General features: G+C 46.9%; 1 protein-coding gene across 2 annotated transcripts; it reads left to right on the plus strand.

The window, feature by feature from the left end:
* Nucleotides 1–149: 149 nt before the first annotated feature.
* On the plus strand, nt 150–9,580 carry LOC149307940 (ribosome-recycling factor, mitochondrial-like). 2 transcript variants are annotated; one of them, XM_089534680.1, is made up of 7 exons: nt 150–818; nt 1,694–1,843; nt 3,169–3,287; nt 4,198–4,289; nt 7,567–7,726; nt 8,021–8,121; nt 9,497–9,580. In XM_089534680.1, the coding sequence occupies exons 1-6, from the start codon at nt 635–637 to the stop codon at nt 8,096–8,098; spliced, it is 783 nt and encodes a 260-aa protein (XP_089390806.1). In that variant the 5' UTR covers nt 150–634; the 3' UTR covers nt 8,099–8,121; nt 9,497–9,580. The 2 variants fall into 2 exon arrangements, with proteins under 2 accessions (XP_089390806.1, XP_089390807.1); XM_089534681.1 differs by lacking the exon at nt 9,497–9,580 and having other exon boundaries at nt 151–818; nt 8,021–8,724.
* Nucleotides 9,581–13,734: the final 4,154 nt, after the last annotated feature.

Genomic DNA, 13,734 nt, shown 5'->3' on the forward strand with positions numbered 1-13,734 from the left:
AGTGGGCGGGGCCAATGTCCCCCGTCAGTTTGTCCCGAGTGGGCGTGGCCAACCACAGATGTCATTTGCTCTCCGTGGAGGCGGGGCTTTGCGGCGGGTGGGCGTGGCCTAATGTTCCTGTCAGTCTAGCTCATTGGAAGAAAGGGGGTGGGCGGAGCTTGCTTTGACTTGGGGGCGGAGTGAGTGGGAGAAGGTCCTTCAGTCAGGAGTGTGACTGTCTACACGAGGGCAAGTGCTAAACCGGTTTAATAGCGGCTTTGGGACATTATGGACTTTAAATGATGAATGTTTGAATGGGGAATGGCTGCTGTAACGTGGGTCCCTCACATTCAGTTGCTGCTGTGTGGCTTTGACTAATAGTAATGTGCTGTTGCTCCCTGCCTTTTCCATTGGGAGAGGCAGCTAAGACGTCGTCGTCATCATCATGATCATAGTATTTTAACGTGTTTAATGTTGTTGTAATCCGCCTTGATCTCATTGGAAAGGCGGGGCATAAATGAATGTATTATTACTATTAACGCAAGCCTCTTGCCCTCCTCTTGTAGTCGGTGAGCAGCGCAGACACAGGAGTTATTCTAGTAACTAAAGCAGTAATAGTCAGAGCATCTCATTTCCCCCCCAGCCTTCGCTTGCCATGGCTGGGCCCCTGAGGTGCCTGAGGCGGCTGCCTCTCCTGCTCCGTGGCCCTTCCTTGGGAGCCGCAAGGCCATCCTCCCTGGCCCTCTGGAAGATTCGGGGCCCTCTGCCGCACGGCTGTCCAGGAGGCTGGGCCTCTCCGTTGCTGCAGGCCAGGCATCTTGCAACCAAGAAAACCAAAGGTGAGGAGAGGAGCCTGTAGATCCGAACACTGTCCCCAATGAAACGACATTTCAAATGGGATGTTGAGAAGCTGGAACTGTGTCCCAAGGAGGGCCACCAAAATGGTGAAGGCTCTGGAAAGCATGCCCTGTCAAGAAAGACTTAGGGAGCTGGGGCTGTTTAGCCTGGAGAAGAGAAGGTTAAGAGGTGTTATAATATTTGAAAGAGTGTCACATTGAGGAGGGAGCAAGCTTGTTTTCTGCTGCTCCAGAGACTAGGACACAGAACAATGGATGCAAGCTCCAGGAAAAGCGATTCCACCTCAACATTAGGAGGAACCTCCTGAGAGTAAGGGGAACACAGTCCTTCCTCTGAGATTTTGGTGGACTCTCCTTCCTTGGAGGTCTTTAAACAGAGGCTGGATGGCCATCTGTCAATGGAGATGCTTTGGTTGAGAGTTCCTGCATGGCAGAATGGATTGGGCTCCATGGCCCTTGAGGTCTCCTTCAACTCTACTGTAATTCTATAATTCTAAGAATAAGCTGAGGGGAAACTGCTAGAGCAGGAATGGGGTGTGTGTGGGGGGGCCCTCCACCGTACGTTATTGTTGTTGTCATTAGATATGTGTTGTATAGTGTTGATATTCTTCATGGGGCTTGCGTAGGGCTGGTGCAACCCAGCTTCACATGTGGCTATTTATTCTGCACTGAGGAAGTGTTGGGCAGCAGTCAAAACATGTTAGTATTCATCATAAAATAATGAATATTTCTCTTTATAAAAAGAAAGGACAGACTAATAGTGACACATTGCATTTTAAAAGTAAAACTCCCAACCCCCCCCCCCTTTTGATTCCATTAGCTATCAGTGGGAATGAATGTATGGATTTTTTTCCTAGTCAAAGGGAAGGGCCAGACCCGAGTCCACATCAATGCCTCTTTAGTGGAGGACATCATCAGCTTGGAAGAGGTCAACGAGGACATGCGCTTTGTCCTGAAAGCCCTGCAGGAAGATTTCAGCAAAACATTGAACATCAGGACCTCACCCGGTGAGTCGTTTATACCTGCATGGGTCTGCCCTGCAGTAATTGCCCCTTCTACACCTGTCTTGCAGGAGGAGGAACGCTTTTCATTGGCACAGGGGCAGTTTGCCGGTGACACTAAGGTCCAAAACCCACTGCACTTCAATTCCCAGAATTCCCTAGCACTGAGCCAGGACAGTTAAAGTAGTGTCAAACTGGATTGTTTCTGCGTTTTGGACCTAAGCCATCATTGAACATTACAAGAGCCCCCATGATTCCTCACAGTTGGCTATTGCTACCTAGGATTCATGGGAGATGCAGTCCAACAGAGTCTGAACAGCCACCTTTTCCCTGGGTCAATTGTTCATCCTGATGCAACAAGGTTGCTCTTAAGCTTGTTCTGAAAGAGGCAGTGGAGGGAGGATCTAGGCTGCAACTTTGAAGGCTCAGGAGGTGATGGTGCTGGCAAGGCATGAGCTGCTTTAACATCTCCCCAGTCACGTACCAGGCACCAGATGGACAACAGCACTGAAATTCTCTTGCTTAAAACAACAGCAACCATACTCTGCTTGCCCTGTGCTTGACCAGGAAGGATCCATTTTTGCTAATAGCTTCCTGTAGGTTTCCATTGCGAGTGGAAGATGTCAGCGGCATTGAAGCCAACCATTTGCAGATGGCCAGGGGAATTGTCGGCTACTAGCCTGGCCCCAGCAGGAAAGGGACAATTGCCATTAAATTAACCCCCTTGGAAATTGCCATCAAGACTCAGTACAAGAGAGTGGAGCAGACAGAAGATTTCCCTATACTTTTAACACTAGTTTAACAGATTTATCACTGCATAAAAAAGACCCAGGTTTACTAAACCAAAATTAGTGAAATATTCAAGGATTTGCTAAAGATTAACGCCCCAAATATGTCCAAAAGGTATAAGAGGGTAAGGTAGAGAAAGGACTATCTCCAAAATAGAAACTGGATTATTGGGACGAATTGTCAGCTCCTAAACAGGTCTTAGGGGTGGTGGGACTTTTGTCATCTGGTATTCCCCTGCTGTCCTTATTTGTTCCTGGTCTCCAAGTTGTCTTGGACCAGAGCTGGAAAAAGTCCCTCCTCTAACTACAAGTCTCAGAATGCCACAGCCAGCAAGGGTCTGGACTATAATTCCCAGAATCCCCTTGCAACACCCACCGAAGGGTTCTTAGATCTGTTGTCCAAACAAGGAACTTTTTAGAGATTTAGCTTCAACTTTTAGCACTGCGCTCCATGACTTTTGACGGCACAATATGTCTGTTTTGTATGTTGTTAAAAAGATAATAATCCCAAAGGGATTGACACAATTATACTTCTTGTTCAAGGGGCTCTTGATCACATCGTAATCGCAACCAAGGATGGGAAGTTCCCTTTGAACCAACTGGGACAGGTCTCCCTGAAGTCTCCACAGCTCATTGTTGTCAACATGAGCAGCTTCCCAGAGGTAAGTTCGATCCTTCGGCCTTTGGTGGATTTCTGTGTAAAGAGATCAGAAATGTCAAAAACACAATGAATTAGGCAAAATAATGTTGTTGTTTTACAGAATACAGAGTACAGAATCCAGCTTTGCTTAGACTGGGAGTGAGTCTGCTTGGCTAAAACATCTAAAGTTTTCTTTTTTAAAGCATCACAGTGCTGAACATTTTTGCCCACTAAAGAAGCCGCAGGTTCTGTTGCCTCTTGGCCTGTGCCCCCGTTTCCTCGCCAACCATTGTGGGTTTTTCAGATATCGGAGCTGTTGTCGGTTTTTCAGATACCGCCTGAAAATCCCCAGCTATGAAGCGCAGACCTCCCGCTAATCCCCCTTCAGTTTCACACTTGCCTGTAGCAATGTGGAATGAGTTAAAGCGATTTAACTCTCCCCTCCGAGTGCCTGCCGCGTGAGATCTTTGGCACGCAGAATGGGACCCCGAAATCTTTCATCTGCTTGCGTCTTGCGCTTTGCAAAGTCCAGAGTCTCGTCCCACCCCCTGGAGATTTCCCTGCCTTAAAAAAAATCTGTGTTGCCTCAACCCTCAGAATGGTTTCCATTTTCGTTTTTGCTTTCTTTCTCCTCTCCCCTGCCCTTGTTTCCCCCTCCACACACTCACATACAGACACTCCATCCCTCCTAGCTGTTTCACCGATACCTTGATACGGGGGGAGTGAAAAAGAATTGGGGGGGGGGAATGCAGCCTGCAATTCAGTTTGATCAAAGCACCCTGCGCCGATGTAACTTCCTGATCTCGCTGGTAACCAAACTAAATGTTTCCATGTTCTGTCAAGATGGATTGCTCCCCATTGATGGAGATGGCGTCTGGTAATAATTATTTGCTAATTCCCTCTGCCTGTTTGATCTCTCCCTTTCTTTGCAGGCCACAGCTGCAGCTATCAAGGCGATTCGAGAGAGCGGAATGAACCTCAACCCGGAAGCAGACGGCCCCATCATTCGTGTGCCTGTTCCTAAGTAAGCAAACCCAGCTATGGTCTCTCTGCCATGGCGACTTTGAAGCAGGGTGGGTGGGAGAAGGGTGGGAGATAAAATGATGAATATTGTCCTGAACCTGGGATGGGGAGCCCCAGGTCCTGGGGCCAAATATAGCCCTCTGGGATTCCTCAGAAGACCAGACCTCTTCCCAAGGACACCACTGGGTTTACATGGGTTTCCCATCTTTTGTATATTGTTGTTATTACTACTACTACTACTACTACTACTATTGTTCCCTATACAAACCTGTCAGGGTCGTATGATCCTCAGGGGAAGGGTTTCTCTTGGTCCCCCCACCAACACAGGCAGGACTTGGCTTCTCTGTGGCTTCTCCTACCCTGTGGAACTCCCTCCCACAGGAGGTTTTGGTTCCACACCGGGAGAAAGGTGACAGATAAATGTACTAAATAAAAATATAAAATATTTATTTATATCCTGCTTTTCTCCCGGTTTCATCTTACACCAGTTAAAACAAACATAGGGCCTGAAGAAATTGGCCAAAATAAAGTTGCTTCGGGTCACTTTGGAGGTATGCTGTTTAAATGATGCATGCGTCCTAAGAGGCCGGAAACCGCACCAAAGCCACACTCCAGTCCTAAGGATTAGAGTGCAGCTTTGGTGCAGCTTCTGGCCTCTTAAGATGGGCTTATTATTTAAACAGCATATCTCCAAAGTGACCAGAAGCAGCTTTATTTTGGCCTGTCTGTTCGGGCCCATGGTTAAGTATTCACAGCATACAAAAGTTAAAAAGTTAACCAACCATCAGTTCTGCAGTCCCATCCTGAGATAATCTCTGGCAGCACTCCTTTGTCCCCTCCCCATTCCTAGTAGAAATGTGATAGTGTGTAACTGCAGACAGGGCCTTTTTTGCTGTGGGACCTCTCAAAGAGGCATTCTTTACCTAGGGAAAGCTCTCCTGACATCTCAAAGTCTTTTCAACACTGGCTGCTGGGAGGAATTCTTGTCTTTTTCCAAAGCCTTTTACAATTTTCTGATGAGGAAAACAGTCTTCTGAAGGTTACCATTTTACCTACTGAGTATTGTACATTTAGTTAGCTCGTTTTTAATAATCTGTTGACTGCACATGTTTGTGCTTTTAGAATCCATGGACTGCAAAACTGCCCTGGAAATATTTTTAATCAAAAGAGACGCTGTGGCTTAGGAAGGAGTAAAAAATATTAAATGATGAAGGGAATCCCCAAAGTGGTATAATGCTACTCTTGATAGGAACCACTTCCAAATTACTTCTGCCTCTGAGATTCTGGAACTGGCGTCTCTCCTCTAGTTTGCAGGGGACATTTTTTGGCAGTGGGGGGCTCAGCCCTCAGCTGCTTTGCCCACCAGGTGTGGCTGGTTTAACTTTTCTTTGGCAGCCAAAAAATAAAGGAGAGGGTATCAGGACACCAAGGCTTATGCTCTGATTATGACTGCTGCGGTTTTCCAATGGCACGCAGTTCCTGTGATTATCCCTGGTGTGTTTGGACATGGAGAACTGGGGAGGGGGCCGTTTGGTATCGGAATTGCCTGCTCAAAGTCTGTGAGTTGGTCCCCCAGGGCAGCGGTGTTGTGTTTTTCAAAAGCAACAAAAAGCAGTCTGCAAAAAGACGTTCAGGATACATAAGCCGCCAACTTAATGGCATTCCAGACCTCTCCCCCTTGCTCCAAATAGCTAAACCAAATAGGAAAGGCTTGCAATGCAGGAATACCTCAGTTTCCTCTTGGTTGGATGGGTCCAAAAAGAATGCTGGGCACCGTGTGTTAAGAAACAGCTATCCCAAGGTTTTTTGGAGTCACATTAGGGATCCATCACAAGAAGGTTCAACATGTTTCTAGGGACCAAAAAAAGGTGTATTGCTATATTTCCTGCCCAGCCCCACAAAATCTAAGCTGTCTCCTTTCCTCTTTCGGTGCTTTACTCTCTTCTCCTCTCCTTTCCTCCTCCTTTTTTCCCTCCCTCTCATCCCTCCCCGCAGTCCTGAAGGAGGCTGCTATTATCCTCCTAATTGCTGAGGATTTTGGGTGGCTGTGCGGCAGGCCCACCGCCTGATTGTTAATGTGCTCCCAGGTCATCCTCCACTCTAAATTACAGGGGAGGAAGGCGGGAGGGAAGGAGGTATAACCCAAGAATGGGTAAGAGAGGATGGGATTGTAATACTTCTGCCTCACAGTCGTCATCGTCTTTCTTCTGTAGCAAACAGAGCTGGCACAAGGTTTGGTTACCTCTGCAGCCATTTCTGCCAAGAGACTGCAGATATTGCTGCCTGTTCTTGCTGCCTGTATCCAGAGGCATTAGTAAACTCTTTGTTCCCTTGGGAGAGTATGTGGAGAGATCTTGTAGCACCTTTGCTTTTGTAGACTTGAGCCTACTTCCTCCGATGCATAAGGGGAAGAAGACTGAGAAAGTAGACTTTAGTCAACAAAAGCTGGTGCTGTCAACTTCTTTCTTTCAATGAGTCTCAAAGGTGCTACAAGATCTCTCTACATACTGCAGACTAACACAGCTATATCTTTGAATTTTATCTGTTGGCAGAGGTGTTACAAAGTGAAAAAGATCCCTATCAGAGATCCAGTCTGTCTAGAGGTGTAGTGAGGGGGATGAGAGCATTGTCTCACTAAAATATGAATCCTGTCATGAAGGAAAATTCCATTGGGATATATGATTCTTATTTGGGGGGTGCAGTGTCCTCATTTTGTTCCCCACTCCTGTAGCTATACCCCTGGAGCCTGCTCTCCAGATAGGAGGATCTTGAATACAGAACCCAGGATGGTCTGCCTAGAATTCTTTGTTGAGAGGCCTGATTCTGCCACTTGTGATGAAGGAATGCTGTGACGCATCAGCTACAGTGCTATGATGCTTTTCTCTGCTAGACACTACCTGCCGCATCCCATTACCACCAATAAAGCTCATCTTAGAGAGCCTAAATACCCCCAAAGCACTAAATCACATTTATTATGGAAGCTCAGCAGGGTCAGGCCTGGTTAGTACTTTGATGGAAGGCTGCCAATGAATACCAGGTGCTGTAGGCTGCATTTTGGAGGAAGGAACTGGTAAAACCACCCCCAAGTATTCCTTCCCTAAGAAAACTCAGTGAAAAATGCTGACAGGTGGCTTGAAGGCGCACACACAGAGAGCACTGATGTGTCAGTTTTCAGTCCTAAATGAATTATTGGAGAGGCCTGGAATTTAAGTTCCAGCTCAGAGCCACTCTCCCAACTGAGTCTCCTCATTCCCAACCATTGCTTCTTGTTTGGCTAGAGTCACCCGTGAACACAGGGAGAGTCTGGCTACAGTGGCCAAGCAGCTGACCAACAAGGCTAAGGACTCCCTGCGGAAGGTGCGGGCTGGGGCTGTCAGCCAGACCAAGAAGGCCAAGAGCACCGCCTCTGAAGACACCATCAGGTTGATAGAAAAGCAGGTACTGTGAGATTGCTTTGCGGGCCTAATTTTTGCCAGGGCTGAGCTGAAGAGTGAGAGAGGCTCCTTTCTAGTAGCACAGTTGCTTTACCTGATATGGAGTTGAACTGTGGAACTGACTACCACAAAGCACACTGCTGGCTGCTTGGAAGGCTTCCAGGGGGGATTAGATACATTCATGGAGGTTAGGGCCATAAATCAATCAAAATTAATTAGTTAATGAGGGCAGATGGAACACTGTAATGTAAAGAGCTCATGTAGTTGTGTTTCTTTTCTTCCCTTGAATTTTCCATAGATCCAGCAAATGGCAGATGACGTCACAGCCGAAATGGACAAGCTGTTGGCAGCCAAGACCAAGGAACTGCTGGGCTGAACCCATGCCAGGCTCTTGTGCTGGCAAGTTCTCCTTTTTTTCTCCTGAGCTGGATGTCGCCCTGCTAGACTGTCACAACCTCATGCCCATGTGTCACAGTGACTCTGTACATCCTAAGCTGTCTTCACGAGGGCTTCTATGCTATGGCCATGAGGTGTGGGAGTCTATGCATCTCCATGCACTGGCTTTAATGTGAAACAGGGAAATGGCTGGTGGCTGACTTTTGACAAGTGCCCAGCTTGGCACCTTGGCTGTCTCTGATGGCCTTAAGGACTGATGCTCGGACAGTGATGTTACTCTAACGGGTGCCTGGTAAAAGTGCCAATTTTTACGGTGTAGAGCAGCCATTCTGGGAGAGCAGAAGAGAGAGCAGGTGGTGCCTGGAAGAGACACTGGTCTTGGGGACTCGAAAGCAGGAATCCTCTAGACAGCAGCACCAGCTCTGCATTCGCCCTCTCGCCTTGCTCACAAAGGATTGGGGAGATCAGCATCTCCACACACCTGCCAGGCATTGCTTACTTGGAATAAAATATGCTGGGAGCCATGAAGTCTTTATTCCTGACCTCATGTCTCTTATCCTCTTGACCTTTGGGCGTTCCAGATGGATTTGGGATTGTAACTCCCACATTTCCTTACCATTGGCTGTGTTCTCTGGGGCTTCTGTGATATGAAATCTAATGACATCTGGTGGGCCAAAGGTTCACCAGCGCTCTCTTGGGGGCAGGTAGGATCATGTAGGAGGAATAAGACCAAGGCTTCTTTAGCAAAAAGCAAGCAAAAAGGGAAGCAGTGGGCAAGTGGTTTGACTCACTGACCTGGGACAATCTCTCATCACCCTCTCCCTCTTGCAAAGGCAGCTGCTGTGGGTTGACACATTGTGCCCTACTTGCTTTTGTTATTGCTCTTCACAAACACACTTTGGCCGACTGAAGTCCCCCTACAGATACAGCTGGTCTTAGGAAGCTGGGGATGTTTAGCTTGGAAAAGAGAAGACTGACAGGTGACATGACAGAGCTATCTTTAAATATCTGAAGGGATGTCATGTACAAGATGGAGCCTGCTTGTCTTCTGCTGCTCCACAAACCAAAGCCCAAAGCAGTAGTTTCAAATGAGAAGAAAAGTTATTCCTCCTAAACATTAGAAAGAACTTGTTTTTATTACAAAAATGGCTTAAGAGAGGAACAGACTGCCTCAGAGGGTGGCGGACTATATCTTTGGCCGTTTTTAAACAGGTTGGATGGGCAACTTTCAGAGGTGCCTTAGCTCTGTATTCCTGCATGGCAGAAGCAGGTTGAATTTTGATGGCCTTTGTGGTTGCTTCCAGCTCTAAGGTTCCTTGAAGTGCCCCAAGCGGCCAAGGACCAGGGCATGCCTTAAGGCCTGGTGTCTTTGTTACAGATTTGCAGATTCTCCATTGAAGAAATGAGGCTTTGCTCTGAATGCCAGCTCTGTGATTCGGTATCATGACGCAACTCGCTTCCTGACAGGTAGACTCTATACCCCTACACACCTGGGTCAGTTGTGGGTTCGAGGGATACCTCCACCTGGTCTCTATTTTTTTTTTGGGGGGGGGGGAACCCAATCTACAGAGAGAAGCAGAACAGTGGCTGTGTGTGTCTGTCTAGATGTGAGATGGGGAAGACAGGAAGCGCTTGGCACCAGACTCACAAACTGAACACTGTATGCTTCCAAAGAGAGGTGATTGCTCCCCTTGTGAGCTCTTGGCAGTGGAGAGAACAGTTTGGAAAGTGGGGGGGGGGGGGGGAACGCCTTGTGGAAGACAACAGCTCAATTGCTTTTGTGTAAAGGAGAGCCACAGCGGCTCCTTGATTGTGCGCTTTCTGGATTGGTATCAAACACGAATTGTGCAGGTCCACCGGACGGGGATTGTACATCTTTGACAGTGCGCTGTTGCGGAGTGGGGAGAGGGACGCTGGCGCATAATGGCCTGCCTCCTCCGATATTCAGTGTTGATTAGAGACGCTTTGGGGCTGGATTGCCAGGAGCTTCAAGTGGGTTTTTCTTTTTTTAATCACCGGAGAAGCTCATTACAGCTTCCCAGTGACTCTTAGGTCCTCCAGTTCTCCTTTCAGATTAGAGCCCAGAGTCGGGGATGAATATTGGATGATTTCATTACATACAAATGCAATCAACAGTTTTGCATAAAATTTCTCCTCTTTTTCTCGAGTTTCAATTGACCCCAGCACCCGTGGCGGTAGGCGCAATACATATGCAAATGAGGCCGAACAGAAGGCGTGAAAAAAATAGATTTAGATATAGATATATCGGCCAGCAAAATGGGGGGGAGGCGAGAAGATCGACTTGGAGACAAAATATTGCTGCTTAGGGAGGAATGTCTTCAAGGCCTCGGTTATGTTTTGCCCCTCTGTGCCTCCTCTGTCTTGGGAATATGCCCCTTGGCTCACTTGTTTGAGCTAGCAATTGTGAAGCTTGGGAAATGTCCTTTCTTAAACTACACTTCCCATAATCCCCAGGTGGCATGGCGCCTTTTGTGTGGCAAGCATTATTTTAAATGTTTATTGTACTTTAGCTTGAATCTTTCCCTTCTATAAATGTCTTCACTGCCATGAGCCTTCTGTAAATGGAGAGGCTGGTTAAAAAAGATGGAAATGAGCCTGAAAATATTTGGGCTAGCTGTAACCCCCCCCCCCCCCAGTCAGTTGGCAACCTTTGGAAGGCACAAAAGCAGGGCCAGATCCAAAAAGGTGGTAACCTTGTTTGCTTCTTGCCTTTGAACATCTATTATACCTCCTGGCAGAAAGTGAGATCAAATCAATAGTTGTTTGTTTAATGATCATAGACCAGCAAATATGAAACTAAACCCCAACCGTAAGACATTAAATCAGCATTGCTCTAATCCTGTTCTCCTCACATATACAACCTTTTTCTTTTAAAAAGCAAATATTTCAGTTTTTTAAAAATGTATATTTTAATGGTGGCTGGAAACGGCTCGATTATTCCCTCTCCTCAGTCAGAACCAGGTTCCCTGTTCTTTTCACTTTCTCACTCGCTCTCTTCTTAAGCAGGTGATGTTAATTATAAATTAAAGAACTAGCAGAGGAGAAATTGGTGGGGAAGGGAAAAGAGAACTTGTTGTCATTAAGACAAAAAGCTACCTAGCCTGTAAAAATATATCTACTTTCAGGAGCCTAATTTCAAAAATCATATACATATACGCTCTGGCACAACCATGCTCTTTCCAAGAGGAATAGGAAAGCAACCCCATGGCTTGCTTATTTTATATATATATATATATATATATATATATATATATATATATCTTCCCTTTGCCAGTCTCATTAATGGGCTAATTAGTGAAAAAGAACCTATTTTTGGCTACTGGCGCAGGTATGCTTTCCTTCGTCCTGCCTACCTGCCGTGACACCCACTCTTTCTCTCTCCCTTCCCCAGACAGAGACCCCATTCTGAAGCAGTTCTTATAAAATAAACTCTCTAATCAGGTAAGTGATCCCATACGCTAAATTGCTACCTGGCAGTTGCTGAGTAAAACTGGTTTTAAAAAAGAAATACATTGGTTTTGTTCTGAGTATTTTGGAAGATGGCATTTTGAGAGAATTTGGGACTCCCTTGGGGAGAAACGTACTTTTGCAAAGCATTGTTACCCCGTGTTTAAATTGCCTTTGGGAGATATGGGGGCAAAAGGAACAGCTGGTAATGGGGCATGTTTGTGTGCCAGGATGGGGAGCAGTTCCCTCTGTTTAGGTTCATGTCCACTCCAATTTCCTGCTCTCCGACACTGACCATTAACTGACCGGCCGGTGTGTGCAGCCAGCTCCAGCCTCACACTGACCTCTGACCAGGCCAGAAACCACTTCCAAGGAGGAGAGCCGTCCAGATGGCCCCTTCTTCTCCCCACATCCCCTTTCCATCCATGATGCTAGCCATCAGGGCTGGTAACCATCAGGACTTTGAGGATTTCCCCAAGGCAGACAGGCCTGTCATCTCTACCAGTAATTCCAGGCAAAAATAAACCTAAGAACATACCTGCCAACTGTCCCAGTTTGGCAGGGGCAATCCCAATTAATCCTCTGCCATACCACTTTTTCCAGCTGAATTTAAAATAGCCATTTTTTCTCTCTTTCCCCTTTCATCCACTGCGTATTTCAAATGCTGCAAACTGAGTTTTGAATGCAAACAGTCTTTGCACTCAGTTGATTCAGTAGTGGGAAGAATAGGGAGCAGGATCATGCCCTTCCCAATAGGCTTAGGTGAAAGCAAACTGCAGCAGATTTCTTTTTGATTAATATATTTTGGTATCCTGATGTTACATGGCTTTGCATGTCTGAACATCTGGAGGGTATGCAATCCCAACCTAGCTCTGGGAAGGCATGTGCCCATCACCCAAGACTCGGCGATTCCCATACTTTGGTCCTCCAGGTGTTTTGGACTTTAACTACCAGAAGCCCTGGCCAGTTTGGCCAACAATCAAAAATTCTGGTAGCTGAAGTCCAAAACATCTGGATGATAAAAGTTTGGAAAACACTGAGAGAATAACTGGAGCAAGGCATCCCCTTGCAGTGACTTGAGCATTGGACTATGACTCTGGAGACCAGGGTTCGAATCCCCGCGCAGCCATGAAAGCCCAGTGGGTCACCTCGGGCAAGTCTCATAAGATGGCAACGACAAGCCAACTCTGAAGAAACCTGGCAAGAAAACCGTGTGTGATAGGGTCACCATAAGTTGGAAACGAATGCAAAACCACACAGAATAATATTACAAATAAGAGGTGTTTTCCCCGCCAAAAGCCCACCACGATGGGCCTAGAAGAACTCCAAAGTTTGGGCATAATCAGCCTTGTTTGCTCTCTTGACCCGTGGCACCTCCTTGGCAACCTGGAAACGTTTACCCTTTGGAAATATATCCCTTTCCTCTGGGAGAAATGGGCTTAGGATTTGCAGGGTGAGGCTGGGGATCCATGAGGAATGCACCGGAGACCATGATGAAGTTGATTGCTGAAAACGCCGCTTTCCTGGCAGATTGGGTTTCGGTGTCCCAGACTTCCTGTCCAAAGAAAGAGCACCACTGGCGCTTTCCTCTCTTCTTTGAGGATCACTGAACGCTGGCTAGGCCTTGACCCCCCCATCAAAATTTGTGTGTGTGTGTATAGGAACAGCTTCTTCCCTCCTTCCCCCTCTAGCTGTTTTTAGGATGGCAAAGCTTAAAGAGCCAGGCTGATGAACAGCTCCAGCTGTTGAACTACCACACCCATCACAGACTAGGCTTTCTGGGGCTCATGGGCATTGGAATCTCAACTGCTTTGGGAGGGGGAACCGGTTTTTCCAGCCCTGACACAGGTGATGATGAACAAGACAGACCATTTGACTGAAATAAGACAGTGGCCTCTCTCTCCTGTGGTCGGTTTGGATTGTTGGCTAAACTTTTCAGAGAAAAGAAGAGAAATGTGGGGAGAGGGAACCGATTCTTATTTTTCAGGCTGAAGTAGTATCTGGTTTCCTTTCCCCTTTGGAGGGTCTGAGTGCAAAAGGTGCAAGGCTTCTGTTGCAGCAAAAGGCTTGATTGCTTGCTTGTTTTCAAAGATGGCGCTTGGGCGCCGTTTAGTGGCTGAATCTGAATTTGCACTCGGTTACCACACA

This window comes from Sceloporus occidentalis, unplaced genomic scaffold, assembly GCF_023333645.1.
Source record: "Sceloporus occidentalis isolate IW3139 unplaced genomic scaffold, rSceOcc1.0.p SCAF_8, whole genome shotgun sequence".
Lineage (NCBI taxonomy): Eukaryota > Metazoa > Chordata > Lepidosauria > Squamata > Phrynosomatidae > Sceloporus > Sceloporus occidentalis.

What these genes read in the sequence shown, in the direction of transcription:
- LOC149307940 (XM_089534680.1), top strand. Translation starts at nt 635, where the DNA reads ATGGCTGGGCCCCTGAGGTGCCTGAGGCGGCTGCCTCTCCTGCTCCGT. An exon ending in GAACATCAGGACCTCACCCG is followed by an intron (nt 1,844 to 3,168) that starts GTGAGTCGTTTA and finishes TTCTTGTTCAAG; the next exon opens with GGGCTCTTGATCACATCGTA. An exon ending in ACATGAGCAGCTTCCCAGAG is followed by an intron (nt 3,288 to 4,197) that starts GTAAGTTCGATC and finishes CTTTCTTTGCAG; the next exon opens with GCCACAGCTGCAGCTATCAA.